The sequence below is a fragment of the Pituophis catenifer genome, unplaced genomic scaffold (genome assembly GCF_029215685.1).
Source record: "Pituophis catenifer annectens isolate HBS135680 unplaced genomic scaffold, rPitCat1.0.hap2 SCAF_7, whole genome shotgun sequence".
In the NCBI taxonomy this organism is placed as follows: domain Eukaryota; kingdom Metazoa; phylum Chordata; class Lepidosauria; order Squamata; family Colubridae; genus Pituophis; species Pituophis catenifer.
The window spans coordinates 45,397,916-45,417,161 of NW_027256887.1; the positions used below are offsets into that span (position 1 = coordinate 45,397,916).

A 19,246-nucleotide genomic window follows, 5' to 3' on the forward strand; every position below is an offset into this window, starting at 1 on the left:
CTTCACCCCATCGTTATATCTCTTAACTCAAATCTTTTACATATATTCATATCTAAACATAATATCCCTTTTCTTAAACTAAACAATCAATAAACTAACCTGTCTCCACCCACTTTCCTACAAGACTACCATACTTAATAATTCGTAATATCTTTATTCTTCTGCCCACACCACTAAAAAATATTCCCTTATGTAAATAAAATCCTCTTAAAAAAGACTTTAAGCTTCTAATCCATATGATATCTTCTGTAATATCTTTCAGATGGATTGTAAACTCCATCACCCATGTTAGGGTAACATCACATCCTAATTCCAACAGTATGTTCGGTATCTTCAATTACCATCTGCCCCCATCAATAGCAAATATCTTCATTAAAACAACAACAACAACAACAACAACAACAACAACCACCCGAGTGACTTTATATTTGTATTCCATATAGTGTCTGTAAAGGTGTCTTTTATCCAAATTATTAATTCCAACCACCATAATAGGGTAACAGCCAGATCATCTGCGTGCCCCAATTCTCGCCTTGTAGCTCAGCATAAACATAGTATATTTATCAAAGAGTCCAAAAAAAAAAAAAAGATAGTTCCAATCCATTCAGTTTAAGGCCCTTTTCACATCCCAAAAGTACAGCACTGCAGAGGTCTGTCACTCTCCTCAGGATAATATAAACCAATACTTTGCCTCAACTATCTTTTCATATATTCAATCATCTCTTAAATAACTGGCATTACGCTGTTGTTTAGTTTAAAAGTTTTTGTTTTTGTGAGACCTGCTTCTTCTTTTCTTGACTTTTTGTGGGTTAGATCTCCATCCTGATTTCCTTTCTATAAATTGTATATCAACTGTTTGGTTTTCATGCTGATCTATAACTTGATCTTGTTGGTTTTGCTTTTGTGGCTTAAATCTCCATTCTGGTTCTATGAGTTTTATATCAACTGATTGATTTCCATGCTGGTCTGTAACTTGATAAGTCATCACTTTAGAATCCAGAGCCGCCTCTCTTGTATTTATAAATAGTCCAGCTGAGACCTCTGAAGGAGAATCCAGAAGCGGCTCATCTATGGGGACCTCTGTAACTTGTTGTTTTTCCATTACTTCCACCTCCTTTTGCTTATCTTGAATTTCTATCTCTTGTTGATTTTGCTTTTGGAGAACTTTGTAGTAAAATTCTTCCGCTTTTTCAACAGTATTTAGCTGATATCTTTCTCCTTGATATCTCAATATTATACCAACTGGAATGTCCCACCTGAATGAGATATTTTGTTTCTTAAGCTCAGTCACCAAAAATCCAAATTTCTTTCTATCTTTTAGAATCTTAGGCGGCAACTCTTTATATATCCAGATCTTTCTTCCATACAATTGTAGAGTAAAATTAAAAGATTTTTGCACAATATCATTTCTTATTTCTTTGTCTGTGAAGTAAATCACCACATCTCTAGGCAATTGCCTTTGCTTTGCAATCCAAGAATTTACTCTATAAGTCAATCTTACAAGATACCTCCTCAGGATGAACCTTTAAAATCCTGGCCAGAACTTGAGCAGATATTTTTCTTAAATCATCTCTATTATTTTCCTGTAACCCTCTCATTCTAACCGCAAATTCTGTGAGTCTGTATTTCATCATTGTAATTTCTTTTTCAATCCCTTGCTTTATATCTTCTGCATTGTAAGTCTCGTGAGCAGCTTCCTTTTTAGACTTTACTTCTAAACTATTGTCTTGAATATTTGTCAGATCATTTTCAATTATTTGTATTTTATTGTCCAAATTATTAATCTTATCATCAACTTCCTCCATTTTGGACTCTAATAACTTGATATTTGTATCCATCTTTATAACAATTTCTGAAAAAGCATTAGTCACTGTTACAATCTTTCGTTGCAAATTATCATACTTTAGTTGTATCATTTCTTTAATTTCTTGCCTAAATTTTTCAAGTTTCTGGTTCACAGTCTCGTGATATCTTGCCATTTCCTCCTGGACAAATTCTTTTAAATTAAATCCATTCTGCTGAGTCTGTAAGCTCAGAGCTTGTTCACATAATTGTAAATGGGGGAACACCCCCCCACTGCTTGTTTTCAGGCTTTATTGGTTTTAACGCCATTCTGCCACACAAACTCTTTTTAAAGAAAGAAAACTTTTCCCCAAGCAAGATCAAGTACAAATCTCCAAGAAAAAAGAAACTTAAAATAGATATTTTTCTTCCAGATTCTAGCCAGCACTGTTTATTCCGCTACTTTGTAGCTTGTTACGGAAGGACTTTCACTTTCAGCTTTCTTCTTCTTCTCAAGCCTCAGCAGTCACCATTTTAAACTTTTTTTTCCCTTCACTCTGAAACGCTTGTAAAATCATTAAAAATACTTGCAATTTAGGGTCCCAAGTCCAAATCTCGTCCTTTTTAATTAGTCCATCTGTTAATTTCGTTGATTGGTCCAGTTCCAGCGCCTAGCTCTGCAAAAAGACAGAGTTCTCCCGAAGCCCGGAGCAGCGGCGAGCGGAAATAGGGAGCCACAACCTACTCGTCCCCAAGAGTAAAAAAAAAAAAAAAAACTCTGGGGACTTCGCAGAGGGCTCTACCTGCCCTCGCCTGCTCTATCTCATATTTCCTTCAGGAAATGGAGTTTTTCGAGCCGCCTTTCAGATGTAAAGGTGGCTCTTTACGGGCAACGGGGCTGGCGGTCTCAGAGGACTGTCTGGTGGCGATGGAAGCCAGACCGGAAGCCTGTAAATTTTAACATGTTCAATCTATGGAGCTTTCTTTTTACTATGTTTACTATAATGTGTACATTTTATGATTTGTGTTGGTTATATTTTAATATTTCTTTTGCAACTTTAATAAGAGCTAGATAACTACATTTCTATACAGGACCACCCCCCATCACACACATTTAGCATAACCCAGGATCCAAATTATCATGTAAAAGCAAAATTCAAACACAAAATATGAACAATGTCATTGTTTCCAAATTGCTCACTAAAATATATACCAGGAAGGAAAACCCCCCTTTTAAAAATTCCCAGCTAATGATGGACATTACAGAATAATGAATCGTTAGATTTATTTAGCAGACAATGTTTATTACAACACTATACCTTTTATATATTATGGCTCTCTTTCTGCTTTTCACAAGGTATGTATAAATTGAATATTAAATTTTGACAGAATTGGTGAAAAGCATGGATTGGACTGACAATCCTTTTAAAATAGCTATTTGGGGGATTGGTAGCAGAGGTGGTATTCAGCTGGTTTGCGCGAACCATTGGTGGAAGTTTGGCCAAGGTCGCCAAACCAGTAGCGATGGCCGGCTGGCCATGCCCCCAAACCGATCCCCTAGTCGCTGCTCTCTCGCTCTGCCTGCCATGTTTGTTGCTGCTATGTTCTTTGCACACGTGCATCCCATTGCCTTGCAAGTCCAATGTGATGTGCATGCTCAAAGAACATGGTGGTGATGGCGGCAGCTTTTTCCATGACCTCCAGTACTTTTTGGTGACCTGCGGCCAGCTGCCGCAACCATAAAGTGGCTCTCAAAGATGGGAGGCTTCTTTGCTAGCCGCTTTCCAGCAGCGGCAGCTGGTTGAGGGCTGCTGAAAACTCCGGTCAGCTTGCCTTCTGGACTCTGGACCAGCTGCCACGGAAAGTAAGCAGCCCAAACAAAGAGCCGTGGTGGGGGAGGAAGCAGAGCCAGGGCCACTAAAGGAGTGGAAACGGGGGTGACTGGCGAAGGGAGGGCAGGGATAAATAGGTGGAAATTCCCAAAATTTTCCTACCTTTTCCTGTGGGCATGGCTAGGTGGGGGGAGGGTCATGTGACTGAGTGGGTGTGGGCATGAGTGACGTCAAGTTGGCCATGCCCACTCAGTCACATGCCCCCCCACCTAGCCACGCCCACCAAATCAGTAGTGAAAATTTTTGAAACCCACCACTGATTGGTAGAGATATTGACAGTTTAGAAAATGTAATTGGACAAACTACTGTTTTCTCAGTGTTTATTTGTTCTTGATTTTTTGTTTTAGTGGCCAACCAATTCCTAGAGTAGACTATACACCTGAAGAAATAAAAACTTGGGGCGTGGTGTTCAGGGAGCTTTCAAAACTCTATCCTACTCATGCTTGTCGAGAATATTTGAAAAATTTCCCATTACTGACAAAGTACTGTGGCTATAGAGATGATAATGTCCCACAGTTGGAGGATGTCTCTATGTTTCTTAAAGGTAAGCATCAAACTTAGTTTCCAGGTAAGGAAAGTACTATAAAAGCAGTTACATAAAGCATGTTAATATTTTTCTCTCTCCTGATATGTCTGTTTGGTAATTTAGTCTTAGAACACTTCCACTGCATCCTTCCAATATTTATACTCCTCCAAATCTTTTACAAATGAGCCTTGGTGGTGCAGCGGACTAAAGTGCTGTTAAGTAACACTTAGCTGCCAGCTGCCTGCAATTACTGCGAGTTCAAATCTCACCAGGCTCAAAGTTGACTCAGCCTTCCATTCTTCCGAGGTAGGTAAAATGAGGACCCGGATTATGGGGGCAATAAACTGACTTTGTATAAAAAAGAACACCGCTTGGGGGGGCTGAAAGCCCTACTAAGCAGGTATATACAAAAGAATGAAGGCTATTGCTTAACGCATTGTAAGCCATCCTGGGTCTCCAGAGAAGGGCGGCATATAAATCAAACCAATAAATAAATAAATAAATAAATAAATAAATAAATAAATAAATAAATAAATAAATAAAATAGTTTGAAACAGATTTTTATTAGATTCCTCTTTGCTGCTCAAAACATTCTATGTGCATTGTCTTATCTATGTTTAGATAAAGAACACCATGAACCAACCCGTTTTCCTATTTTGTGTGTATCAGATTACTTGTACATACATATATACATATATACAATACATAAGAGATTGTTATGAGTGGAACATACATGGGAAAGGCTATAAAATATAAACATATTTCTTGAATCCTTTCTGCAAAAGTTCCACTTATTGGGAGACCAGCTAACTTTTGTGTTTGAAATCCCCTATGACATGTGAAGCTGAAATAACTTCCATGCTAAAGATATTGTAAGCAGGAATTTTAACCAATAGCTATGACCATAGTGGCATGTGTTGAACTTAAGGACTGGTAGAGTAAAGAAGATATGTTGTAAGCCATCTAGTATATACACAAAATAAAATAAAAATACCAGGAATGGAAAAAAAGCAACTGCAGTGAGCTGGGGAAGAGAAGTTCAGTGTGCTGCTGTGGCCTGGAGGAAGTGGTGGACTGTGGAATTTGGAGGGCAGAGACTACAGGACGTTCTGGAAGCATTTTTTGACTGATGCTTCATGTGCTGCAGTCAGCAAGAGTTGTTGAAACTCAGATGAAAACTAGGCTTAGATAAAGCAAATGACAAGCTTTCTACTTTCCTCTTATAGTTCTGGTCACTTTGACAGCTCATGAACACTTTATTGCCCCATGCCTTTGATAACTTTGTTTTTCTTTCTAGAGAGAATAATGTTATTTGGGGTCCCTTTTGCAGTGATTCTGAGAGCTGATATTTTTGATGACATATAAAATGTAATGATGGGGTTAGGTGGGAAATGAACTCTGTTGATATTAAAAATACAGGAAAACTACAATAAAGTACTCTGATAATAAAAAAAATTCAGAAGAATACTATTTCAATTGAAAATAAATATATATAGTATTTAGTCTGAAAAGCTAACTCTGTCTTCTTTCTTTATTGTACCTTTATAACCGTCCTTTGAGTCTTGAGAGGCATATCTTTCAATGGTGCCTTTTGTCTACTTCTTTGTGTCCCTAAGAGACTCCTTTTTTCCCCATTTGCTCAAAATCATAAAAGCATTGGAAGGCTCCATAGTATTCACTCGGCCAAAGACATCAGTGAAAATTGCAGGGGAGATTGGGTGGGTGGGGAAAATAAACCAGGTGTCTTTTTTAAAAAAAGAATTTATTAATGAAATAACAAAATACCTGAAAAGGAGTCAGCTTCAAATCACAGGAAGTTTAGCGTGACCCAAGAAAGAGAATTTTCTTAAAGAAAATGGCAGTTTAAAGAGGGGAAATTAGATTTTATATTTGATGCACTTGGAGAGAAAAAGGTTACTTAGAACTTTCTGGTGAGAGGAAAATAACCAACAGGACCATCAATATCTAAGAGTAAGACACAAGCCACTTCAGACAGTATATTTAGGAGACTGTAGCAATTTCTTGTAATAGACAATGTGTTATATGGTTTTTTATTCATCCACTAGGCTTTCCAGCTGCCTTCAGAGATGGTGGAGCTTACTGGCAATTTTCTTCTGAAAAAAACATTCAGCCCAGTCAGTTCTTGTTTATGAAATAGGAAGAAATCAGATTGTTGGGGTTTTTTTGTTTCAGGCAGCAAAACATCATAGCCATTCCAGACAACTACATTTTAACTTAATTATAGTTTTTGGACCATCAATCACAGTTGTAAAAGTTTGTACGCAGCCCATTGCTATTCTTGGTAACTGATTTCATTGTCAAATCTCTCTTACTGTTAGGAAATTTTTCTACCATTCAGTGGGAATCTACCAAATGAAATCCATTATTCTATGTCCCACACAATGACCTATATGACAATCTTATAATTTGTAAGCCACCCAGAGTTACCTTCTAGGGGTGATAGGCAGCATAGAAATTTAATAAACAAACAAACAAATAAACAAACAATAACTCTTACAAATTGCAGTGGTATCCCATTAAGTTTTCTCTTCTGGTCCCAATTTCTTTAATCTTTAATCTTAGTTAGTTGATAGTTCCTGATAATCTTTATTGCTCTTCTGTTCCAACTCATCTTAAAATATATATTCTAAAACTGGACACAATTCTTAAAATGTAATCTGAGCAATACAGATTAGGGTGGAATAATGATTTCCCATATTTGGAAATACTATTTCTGTAGATACACCTTAAAATTAAATTTGACTTTTTTTTCATACCTATCACACTTCTGAATCATATTCAGTTCGTAATTAACTACTATTCCAAGATCTTTTTCACAAGTATTATTACCATCCTCTATTGTGCATTGGATTTCTGTTTCCTAAATGAAAACCTTTTATTTCTGTCTTCTAAATTTCACTTTATTCCTTTGAAACCATTTTTATCTCCTATCAAGATAATCTCTTAGGGTATTAAAAATCCAATCAAATTTTGACATCTGCACATTTGATAAGCTTCACTAAATGCTTGCTAATTACCATGTCATGGGGTGCTTTGTCAAATGCTTTGCAGAAATCATTCTCATAATCAATTAAAGAAGTTACCTAGTCAAAAGAATAAGATAAGGTTATGGCAAGGTTTGTTCTTGACAAACTCATACTGACTTCTGCTAATTGTTTTCAAGGTGTTTAAATTGTCTTTAAGGGACTTGCAGATTGATTTCTTTATGAACTGCCCTAGAATTTTCCCAGCATTGATGTCAGGCTGATTGATCTGTAATTTGCTAAATCTTTTCTTTTCCATCTTTTGAATATATGGAAAAGCATTAATTTTTTATACAATTTTATACTACAACCTGAAATGTTATATAAATGATAACATATGAATAATAATAATAATAATAATAATAATAATAATAATAATAATAATAATGTTTTGAGAAATTTCTCCTTTATGTACTTGTATGCAATGTCATGATGCAACTACAAAATGAGCAGAATTTGTACCACAAATACTAAAACATCATTCATCATTTCATACCACTTATCTGTTGTGGATTTCACAATGATGATACACAAGAGTTTCAGCAAATTCCTATGATGCAATTCATCAGGACTGGGTTATCTAAACTCTAAGTGGTAAAATGGTATTAACTTTACATGTTTCTATTAGTCTTGGGTGAGATATTGGACTAGAAGACCTCCAAAGTCCCTTCAATTTATGAGTCTATGATTCAACCTTCAATCCTGCTTGTTTTTTATAATTTCTATTTTTTTAATATTATTTTTTTGTTGGAGAAGCTAGAACTAAAATTGGATTTGAGTTGTTTGCTATTTCTTTCTTACTTGTTTTTAGACTAGTTTGCCATATTATTGAATAATTGGTATACTAATTTCTTTTTGTTTTGAGCATAACTAAAGAAAGTATGTTGTTTTTGTTAATATCCTTCAGTGATCTCAGTTATTCTAAGCTTTCATTTTCACCAATATTTTTGCATAGTCATATTGGCTTCTGCTATCTTCCATTTTGTCTTAATTGGAATTGCTTGCAGTTATGCTTCTAATATCTCCTCCCTTATGAATTCCATCTTAAATTCATTAGTTTGTCCTCCCATGGAATCCTACTTATCATTCCTTTGAGTTTATTAAATCCTCATGTTTGAAGTCCAAGTTTTGATTAACTCAGTTTTAGTCTCCCTATCGATCAAAGCATAACTGATCCTCTTATGCCTTTCTTTACTCTCCACCTGCTAAGGACACAGCTGATAGCATGGCAAACAGGAATTTCTTAAAAGACCTAGGCTTATAAAATGTGCCTCCCAATAAATGTTGGAATAATTAAAGTTTCTTAAACTTCATTTGTCTTTGAAAAATCTGCAGTTTCATTTTGGAAGGTATTATCCACATTATCTCTTTAGTGGGGAGGACAATAGTAGATATCAAGAACATGTTTATTTTTATTTCTTCATTCACTTGCTTTAATTCAGATGATTTCTAGCATTCAAAAATTCATTCATCTGGAAATCTGAGCAGAGGTGGATATGTTTAACATACTCCCCTTTTCTTGCCTGTGTTCCTTTGGAACAAATGGTATCATAAACGGCATTGCTATCTTCTCATCCTGGGAGTCCCCTGCCCCTTGTCTCTGTGACAGCATATTTGCTCTTTAGTTTAAGTTCATTTTGTTTCTTTCCGTTACTTTATGGCAGTGACCGTCATGGATTCTCTACCTACTAAATAAGCTCCATGAGTTAAATAAGTTCTGTTTTGTAAAGACTGCTATCTTATTCTTTACTGCTCAAAGATAAGTCCCATCTCCCTGTTGGATAGCAGCCTTTCTAATATATCATGATGCTAATAATGAACAATGATTATAAAAGATATCTGACGATAGTTATTTGTATCAATCAGTTAGAATATGCAAACATACATAATGACATACAGTAATGATGATTTGTCTTCCACTTCAGAAAGGTCTGGTTTCACAGTCAGACCAGTGGCTGGATATTTGTCCCCTCGTGATTTCTTAGCTGGTCTGGCCTATCGAGTGTTCCACTGTACTCAGTACATACGCCATGGTTCAGATCCCCTTTATACTCCAGAACCGTGAGTATCATTTGTGATAAGGCATTATTGCAATTAGGGCTTACCTTTCCTCATACAACCTGAGGTGGCACACAGGGCCACAACATCTCTAGCTTCATAATAATTTGGCAAAAGTAGGTTCAATACTCTGGCTTACTTTTTCCAGAGCCACTGAAAGTCGGGTGGCATAGTAATAATAATTATAATTATGATAATAGCTGATGATATGATAATTGGTAATAATTATAATTATGCTAGTTATAGTTAGTTATGATTTGATAATTACAATTGCTAGGATAATTAAGATAATGGCATAAACCAGCAGTGGTAGCCACAGTGATTGATACACTGAATGCCATACCAAAAAATTTTGTGACACTTAGAAAATCTGCACAATATTTGCCAGTTTGTTAGTGTGGGACTGAAGAGATCCAAGTTAAAGTCACCACTCAGCTATAGAATTCAGTGAGTCATTTGGGGCAATTACTAATTTTCAGTTCAAAGTAATTTATGAGATTAAAACTGAGGAAAAAACATCCTGTCCAGACTCTTTTGAGAAAAGGCAGGATAAAAATTCAATTACAAACTCAATAAGTAATAAACTTTAGGGAGAATAAAGCAACCTCCAGTGACTGAGTATTCTTAACATCACTCAGAAAATAGCCATAACAATAACATCTTTTATCAGTAGTTTGCATTTTGAGCCATGGGATGTTTAAATGTTCTTTTTAGTGATTTTTCTTGTATGAAACAAGAAAGTGGAAGATTCCACTTCAATTAGGAGAAGGAGCTTCTCCATCATATCTTGCCTCAGGAGATGAGTTTCTGCTCATATGGAATAGTTATTTCTGTCAGGGCCAGTTTTATTTTACTTTGTATTTATTCTTAGAACCTTTTCCCTTCATATACTTCGGAAGTCCAAAAAGGGTGACCAAACAGCATCTTTTTTTTGGTGACTGTCAGACTTCCCCCATCATTTTGGGGGTTTAAAAACATAAATTGGTTCTTGTAGTTTCGTCTCTGTTTTAGGGAGGTGGGAGGAGCAAAAAAAAATATACTTCTGCCTCTGCATTCCATCCCAAAAGCCCTGGAAACCCGTTCCTACATTTAATGTTCACTTTTGGAGTATAAGCCTTAATATGCTATGCAAAATAGGAAGCAACCAGGATACAACTGAATATTCTATGTTTTCTTATTGTTCTTTATTGAAAGATAATCCAAAATATGGGTCATTGATACTCTTTGAGCTTGATTGTTTTCTTGCAGACATATTGTTACCCAACTAGGTAACATCATCAGTGCTGATAGCTGGCATTAATAATGTTACCTAATTGGGTAATGAAACAATTACAAACAAACAAACAAGCTCAGAGAGCACCAGAGACCCCATAGTTCAATCCTCAGCTTCAAATATTCTCTTATCTTGGTAATAATCTAAATGGTGCTGCAATTCTAATACTTTTCCCCATGAGATTAAGTCCCATTGATTCAATGAAACTTCTTCAGAGTAAACATTGCACTGGATTGCACTGGAAATGTATTTCTTACTGTATTATATATCTTTCAGCTTTTGCTAGGAGATATCATCTAAATGCTTTGTCATCCAAAGCAGTTATCCTTTGTTGGTGCTGATACAATAAAGTTTTTTTTAAATGAATTCATAAGAACACGAGTCATCCAAATTGTCATGTACCATAACAGAATGGCAAAAAATTGAATAAGCACTAAATGGCAGTGTTGGTGTCTCTTGAATTTCTTTGCTGCTATCTAGAGGCCATATCAATTTTTTAAAAATAGATTTTTATTGAAAATTCTAACAATAATAAGAACTGATACAAACTCAAATAGAACAAAAAGGAGAGACAAAGGGAGGAGAAAATGCTAAAAGTGCAGATTTAAAAAGTAAAAGGAAATTTTTTTAAAAAAATCTTCTTTTTTCCCTTCCAGATCAATTTTTTTCAGCAATAGATTTAATTTAGCCTTTAGCATTTAGGATTATTGTGTTTCAGTAGTGCTGATTTGCATATACACCTTTGATAGTTTTCCATGGCAGTATTTATAATGAGAGAAATTATATAGGATTGTACTTCAGGGCAAAAGTTCTGGATTATATAGCCAAATGATTTTTCAAAGAGAGACAATTGGGGACAATGACAAAAGAAGACCATGATATAAATACCATCCATATTTGACAAGATACAGCAAGTCTAATACTTTAGCACAGGCCTACATAGTGGATATTGAATTAAAGAGACTGTTGTTTTTAAATTATAAAAACAACAGTCTAGGCTAAAATAAAAAATAAAACTAGGCTAATTCTGAAACAGATGTTATAGTACAGGATTATAGAGATATTTTTTCTTTTATCATGACAATATCGTGATTTATGTGCACTTAAAATATGGTACTCCATATACTCAAAAGAATCTCTGTCCTGCTCTTGGGTGACTAAAATGAAATAGCTGCTGGGGAATTAGTAAGCAGACACTTTCTGCTTATTAAGGAGTTAGTTGCATTAATTCATTTCTGAGTAATTTGGAAACAGGCTAGCTAGACCATCAGCAATGATGGGTCTGGTCAGATCCAGAAATAAGTTGCATCGTTAGAAATGAGAGATGGGATCACGTTCAGAAATAGCAGGACCAAAATGCATTTAACAGAGCAAGCAAATTAAACTCTCACGGGTAAAGATAATTTAATAGTAACTAGTGAAACCAGTGATAAAATGTTGCACTGAACAGTTGTAATTTAGGGCATTCTGCTTCATTTCACTCTTGTATATCCCAGATTTCTGGACTTCCTGCCTATAGTAATTTAGCTTGGCTTTTTTTCAGATGACATTTCATTTTCAGGAGCTGGGTTTCGTTGTTGCTCTTTTGCTTGGCAATGCAAGAACTGAAGCACTACAAAACTCGTGAGGGTCATGAGTTCTGCTGCTCAGATCAACACTCTGCTCCTGAAAAGAAAACTTATTAGGATATCAAGTCTTGAAATCAATGAAGGCAATTCCATTTCTATTCAAGATTGTTCGTTCACACACTTCCTTTAGGATAGGTGTGGTTCCAATATGTTGAACATACTGACTGGGAATACTAATTATAAGTCACCCAGAGTCATGTATTCAATATGAGGTAAATAAATAGAAATCAGCCAACAAACCCACCCACCCACCCACCTACCTACAATACTTGGAGAGGAAAGCTGATTTTTAAAGATTTTCTTCCTTCTTTATTATTTTTATAAATAACTCAAGATGGCAATCATACCTAATATGCTCTTCTCCTCCTATTTTTCCCACAACAGCAACCTTGTGAGATGAGTTGGGCTGAGAGAGTGGCCAGCCCAAAGTCACCAGCTGGCTTTCACAGTTTACATAGGGTGGGACCAAAAGTCAGTCTCCTGGTTTAGAGCCAAGTGCCTTAATCACTAGACCAAACTGGCTCTCTTAGTGGAAGCCTTATTAGTGAAAAGAAAGGGATGTTGTAAAGCTAAACTAAATGTATGCACTTGAATCATGAGTTTAGATTATGTTTATTTAGTAACGAGACAAGCTTATTCCCAAAAGTGGAGTCTTTTATAAAAAGCACAAGGTGGCAGTTCAGAACCAGAAATGAATGCTAAGTCTATAAGATCTAAACTTAATCATAAACCCTCTCACACTGGTTTATATTGTAAAGCAATAAAAAAAGAAAACAAACCATTTGGGAAAACAGGCTTCTTAACGCCTCTATTTTCATATTCACACACAGCTTCTTAATTGTTCTGATCCTTACATACACATCTGTGATCTAATCAACAAAAACGGATAGGTTGGTATGAATAACTCATTGTCCTGACGGAGGGAAGGTTGTCAGAAATATAATGGGGAACTAAATATAATACTAAAAAATACTGATGAATATAGAAATAAATACATCGTCACCAACATCACCACACAAACACACATTCATAATACCAATACTATTTTTTGTTTGTGCAAAGAGACAATGGGAGCTTTTTTAAAAGCTATGAACAGCAAGAAGGATTTTTAAAAAATTAAATAGAAGCATTTCTTTCCATGAAAACTGGTTGGTATTTTATGTCTTTTAGAACCAGTTCATATTTTTGTCAAAAATTAAACAATATAAGGGAGAGAAGCAAAAATAAAGAAATAAATATGCTGTTTTACTGCTGCAAATAAACTATTCAACTTTTGAAGCAACCTTTATGATAGTCCTCTTTCATTTTGAAAAAGAACATACTTAACATACAATTTGGGAATTGTTGTAGTGCTCTATATGAGTTTATATCACAGTAGTTTTAGACACGTACTAACTAACATTGCATTTTATTCTATGGCAGGGATACATGCCATGAACTCCTGGGACATGTGCCTCTGCTTGCTGACCCCAAATTTGCCCAGTTTTCTCAAGAGATTGGCTTGGCCTCTCTGGGAGCATCTGATGAAGATGTCCAAAAACTTGCCACTGTAAGTCACCATCATTTAAAATGTAAGATTTCCTTCTGTGTTAAGAATCTGCCAGTTCTTCTAAATTTACTAAGTGTAGGGGTGGGGAAAAGCTAGTCATTTCCATCACCCCCAAATATAGGCTGTGTTCACACAATGCACTAAACCAATTGTTTTCACTAATTTCAGTATCATTTGATGAATGAATATTGAACATGGCCATGTTGTTTATGAATCTAGCTAATGTTGGATTATTTAACAAGCTATGGTCAAGTAGGCTATTGCTTAGTTTGGTGCCTAAATTAGATCACAGAGCCCATTCCTCTCTGGCAATACAACCATGTTACCTTTAATGTATGGTCATTTCTCTCCCTCCCTCTCTCTCCAAGATACCCCGAAACCCTCCAGAAAGTGCCTTTACTTTACTGTTTTCCAGATGTGGTGGGACTACTAGTCCCAGAATTTCTTGCTAGCTAGTGTCCATACTCCTTAAAAACCTAAGGAATTATATGAATTGTGCATCCAATATATCTGAAACATACCTGATTGATAGAAAACCACTTTACAGATTTGAATGGATGTAATTCAGACCCATTGTACTGTATTTTTCCAATTAAGCTTTTGCAAACTGCATTGTGTACATATTTTTACATTAGCCTATAGATAAAATGAAGATGAAAAATAAAGCCTACAAGAAAGTAGTGATTTCTGAATATATTGCAATATTGTAGGCAATTGTACACATTCAGTGGACAGGAATGCATTATAATTCTGCCTGATGTACAAAAAGTAAAAATGGATTTGCAGGAGTGAGAAAATTTTGTATCAGAATTCTACACGTGAATCCAAATTTCTTTGAATACAAAGAAAATTTGGAGCTGGAGTAGGGATCTGAGAAACAGGTCTCACATTTTTTTTCTGTTGAAAGTTATGTAAAGAAAAATCCTTAAGCTTTTTACACTGAAAATTATGTTCCCTAATTTAGGAAAAGCTTGCCATCACCATATCAAATTTAGGTTTATGGGTATGAATTAGCTTATTGAAGTTATGAAAATTAGACTACTTCTCCAGGTTTTAATCATTTTGAGAAAACTAGTATCCAATGCATTATACAGTATGTACATTTGGATCTATTATTAGTGATCTATTATTAGAGATCTAAAATGTCTCTTTCTAAATGTACATTGTCATAGTGTTTGATTTGCTTCAACTTCTATTTTTTCTGTATGGATTAAAAAAAATCAATTATTTCAAAAATGATCTTTATATTAGCCTTCACTAATTGCTTCTTTTAAAGTACTACTTACAAATATGTCCAATTAAATCAATTGCTGTCGGATGCTAATTAACTTTTTTTCTAAGTCCCCCCCCCTTTTATTCTGAAACTGTTTTCAGTTCTCAGTCATTTATGTATTAAAAACATATTTTTTTATTGCTATTGATTGTGCTATTTTAAGCTAGCACTGAAAAATTGAAATTAAACCATTGGTCTCTTTGTACAAGTTCACAGGAATGAACTCAGATGCTTCTACAGAGGTAATCAGAAAAGTCAAGATGGTGGGCATGATGGTGGGATCAAATCCCAATCCCCCTTCTTATATGTTTTTGGTGTTGCATGTAGAAATGCAGGCTTTGATTATGCCCAGGTAGGGAAGGTCAGGGCAAAGAATGTGAAGGATGAGGTCAAAACCCCAAAGGTGCTTTTTCAAAAGGCACCTGGATTTTTTTCTTTGAAAACGTTTTGCTTCTCATCCAAGAAGCTTCTTCAGTTCTGACTAAATAGTAGAGGATGGAAGGATTCATATTCCTTGCCGTTATCTGGTCGTTAGCACTCTTTCTGGGAATTGTTGAGGCCACTTGGAGGTTATCTGTGTACTCAGGGTCACCCATGCAAATGGGAGTGGAACCTTTTTGGAACTGCTGAAAGGACTGTATTATAAACAGGAGATAGGGGTATCGTATCCCACCCCCTCTGTTTCTCTTTGATCCACCATTGGTTTGAAAGAGGAGTCAAAAGAATCATCTACATTAAAGTTGAACATCCCTCTCTCAACAGAGGGGGCGGGATATGATGATGAGGTCAAACGTTATGCTAGATTTCTGAGCACGGAGAAAGGGTGTGGCTCTGCTGAAGTGCACAAGTCATGTTTGTGGTATTGGTTTATGCACTGGATCTGCTCAGGAATATTGTGATAACTTTGTCAGTGGATTATATGTTTTAAGCTTTAATTCAGGAAAACAGAGGCATGCACAGGATTTGATGCCTTCATTAAAATGAGCAGAAAGGGGGCAGAGTTTGCATCATGGCAACTATTGGCCTATCCTGTAGATGCTGCTGCTAGGAATGAATGCAGTGGTTTTAATTAAAGAGCTGAGTAGAATAATGTTTGATAAAGTATATATTCCTTAGCAGTATGTCAGGGCTTGATGAGGAACCATTACAAGACGGGTATCCTCTTTTCATCTGTGAAATACTAGGAAGAATAGTTTTTAAAAGTTTAAAGAATTATCATCACAGAGCTACACGAACATATCAACACTGAAATTCTTTGAAAGATAATTTGTAAGCCAAATGTGATTACCATAACCAATAATTGAACAATTAAAATTGGAAATCTATCAGTTACTATCCTGAAGAATTGAGAATACTCACTGACCTAGCATTAATATAAGTGGCTTGGAAATAACTTCAAGATTTAAGATGGGAAGAATGCATCTGCCAGGAAGCCCAATATCATTTAGAGAATCTGTGTAAAAATTCTAGAACTGAGAGCCAAGGATCCCTGTTCCTAATGCTATACAGTACATGTTTTAATTTATATTCTCAAAGGTTACAGGTAGCTGAAAGAAGAAAGCAACACACCTCACCCCCTTCAACATTTCAGAGAAAACAAAGGGCTACAGATGCATAGCAAAGTTAACCAGAATAATAAACAGATACTTTGCATTTATATAGTGCTTTAAAGTGCATAAAACGTTTTGCAGATGTGGCCATTAATTTTTACACTAGACAATATAAGCATGCCAATTCTTAAGAAGGTCTGAAAAAATATTGATTTGTTTAAAGCAAGCAAATGCATCTGTGATGGGTGAAGCATTTAAATGAGAATCTTTGTTAGCCTATTCAGTTGGCACCTTAAAATATGGACCACCAAACAGCCCCTCCATCCTGTCATTCATGCTGGTGACATTAGTCAACTGGTAGTCATCCATGACATAAAGTAATTGTCTGCAGAAAAAAGTTTCACATACCTATATGCAAAGGCTGGTATACAGTCTGAAATCCTACAATATCAAGGTTCCAGCTCCTAGAGAGTACCTTCTCAACCAAGAGCCAAAACAAATCTGGATTCATATGTTTCTTGATATTTCATCCTTCCAGGATTTAATTTTAGCCTGTTTGATTCTATTCATCTCTTACAGTCTATGGATTCTGGTTAGGACCTCTATCATACCTCCTCTTGGAGTGGAATAAAGTTATAAAAATGGAGTGTAACTCTGTCATGGTAGTAAACCATTACCTCCCTCACTGAAATATTTAGCTAGCACTCTTCAAATCCAGCCTTCTGTTGCCTCCTTGGCAATTTGAACAAGCCACAAGGGGCAAGAATCTAGCCCAAAGATGGCTGAATTCATACTATTGAGAAAACTATCCACTTTCTCAAATTCTACAGTTGAAGAGAATTCCAGATATCTCTACAAGTACCTCAGTCATCTCATTCCATATTGCCACTGGACAGCAGGTTGTGAAAAACACCAGCAGTATGCAAAACCTATCTAGAATGATAAGCATACTCATCAAATATACTCATATCCGGTTACTTGCAAAGCTGGATATCTAGTCATTAATAAATCTCTCAGATAATCATTAACATGCCATTCATCACCCCATCCATCTTTTCTTTTTGTGAGTGATATCCCCGCCCTCTCTTTTTTTTTAAGAGTGGCATCTGTTGCAGCACCCAAAACCTAGTCAGGCAAATTTCCAACAACCAACCCATTCATCCTTGCCCAGTCAAGTGGAGCACAGTTCTAAATAAACATGTTGAGGATTGCAGTAGCTGTCATCTGATGAATAAGCTGACTCACAGTCATAACTAAAAGAAAAATGTAGAAGGAAAAGGCAGAATAGAGGCATTCTAAACCACAGACTGTGTCATGTTTGCAAGACATATTATTGCCATGTGAAATGCCAAGGACTGTCATTGTGTGCTGGGTTAAGTCCACATTTTATCTTGTGTCCTTTTATTTCTGGAAGCAGCATTTTCTACTTTTCCCCTTAGCTAAACAGAGGATGGAGAGCATATCCCTCCTTCTGCTGAATGTACATAATGCTACAAAAATATCAGAAAAAATATTCCCTGCATGGCAAGTATTTATTACTTCTTTATTACTGCAATTTAATTTCATGCCTTCTATTTGAATGCTTTTAAGATGGCCAACAGTATTGCCAAAATAGTTAGTTATAAATAAAATCAATGAACAGTAACATAGAGCTGAAAATAAAACACAATCAGTTGACAAATATGTGGGGAAGGGAAAGCTGAAGCTGTATGGTGGCTTATAGGGTTTTAAACACTTGTGGGAATAGTGGAAAAATTCCTTTGTGACTTTATAGATTAATTCTGTATCAACATCTTGTAATGTTGCTTCACCATTGGCACTTCTGATGGCTATGAAAAGAATAATTGTGCAGCTGTTCATTTGCTTAAACAGTTTGCAGATACGCAAGGGTGTCTTGCATTTTTGACTGCTTGTGATCAAAGCTTTTGTTTGGTTTTGGTTTTTTGCTGCAGCTGTAGACTTAGTTAAAAAAAAATAGCTTCAATGCTAAGAGCCAAAACACCAGATATTCACATGACTGCAAACTCTGTTCAGCCAAGCTGGCCCTACTGTTAGGCAGAGTGAAGTTGCTCTCTAGGCAGCTGATTTTGTGTCTCATGATTGGGCAGCAAATTGTCCTTTATATTTTTATATTAAATCAACTGTGCAGTCAAGGCTGGACCTCAGAACTAAACCCCAGATGATGCGGTCCAGATGGTACCTCAATGATCTAGTGGTGGTAGGGAACAGATGATGGGAAATAGCAAAATGGTAACACATTAGCCAAGTTGATTCTGGTTGGTCTAGTATTCTTTCTCTCTTCTCATTTAAAACCTACCTGATAATGTAAGGCTAGTCTGACATGTTCAGAGTTATAAATGCTTTTTTGTTTTGTTTGGAAAATATGTATCTATTTTGATAGCAAATTAGTGTTCATTCCTATATGTTTATCTACTTGAATTAGTTGGATTGTAGTAACACAGAAGCAGTTGTCAAGCATGGAAAAGGGGAAATATTAGTTAAGGACACATCTTCAGGGCATTCAGTCCAAGGCATAAAGCAAAGATTTGCAAAATCATATGGCATTCCCTAAAACAGTAAAACTTTCAGAGTCTTCCAAAATTTATTAAAAAATCATGAATTTAAATCTTTCAGAAGGGGAAAATATGTCTACTTATACCTGCTATCTTCC

General features: G+C 35.8%; 1 protein-coding gene across 1 annotated transcript in view; it reads left to right on the forward strand.

Moving 5' to 3' along the window:
* Window positions 1–19,246, forward strand: part of TPH2 (tryptophan hydroxylase 2) — an 85,577-nt gene that overhangs the window by 18,142 nt on the left and 48,189 nt on the right. The window contains exons 6-8 of the mRNA XM_070946855.1: window positions 4,022–4,218; window positions 9,170–9,305; window positions 13,626–13,752. Of these exons, the coding sequence (XP_070802956.1) occupies window positions 4,022–4,218; window positions 9,170–9,305; window positions 13,626–13,752 (460 nt within the window). The remainder of the gene's footprint in view (window positions 1–4,021; window positions 4,219–9,169; window positions 9,306–13,625; window positions 13,753–19,246) is intronic.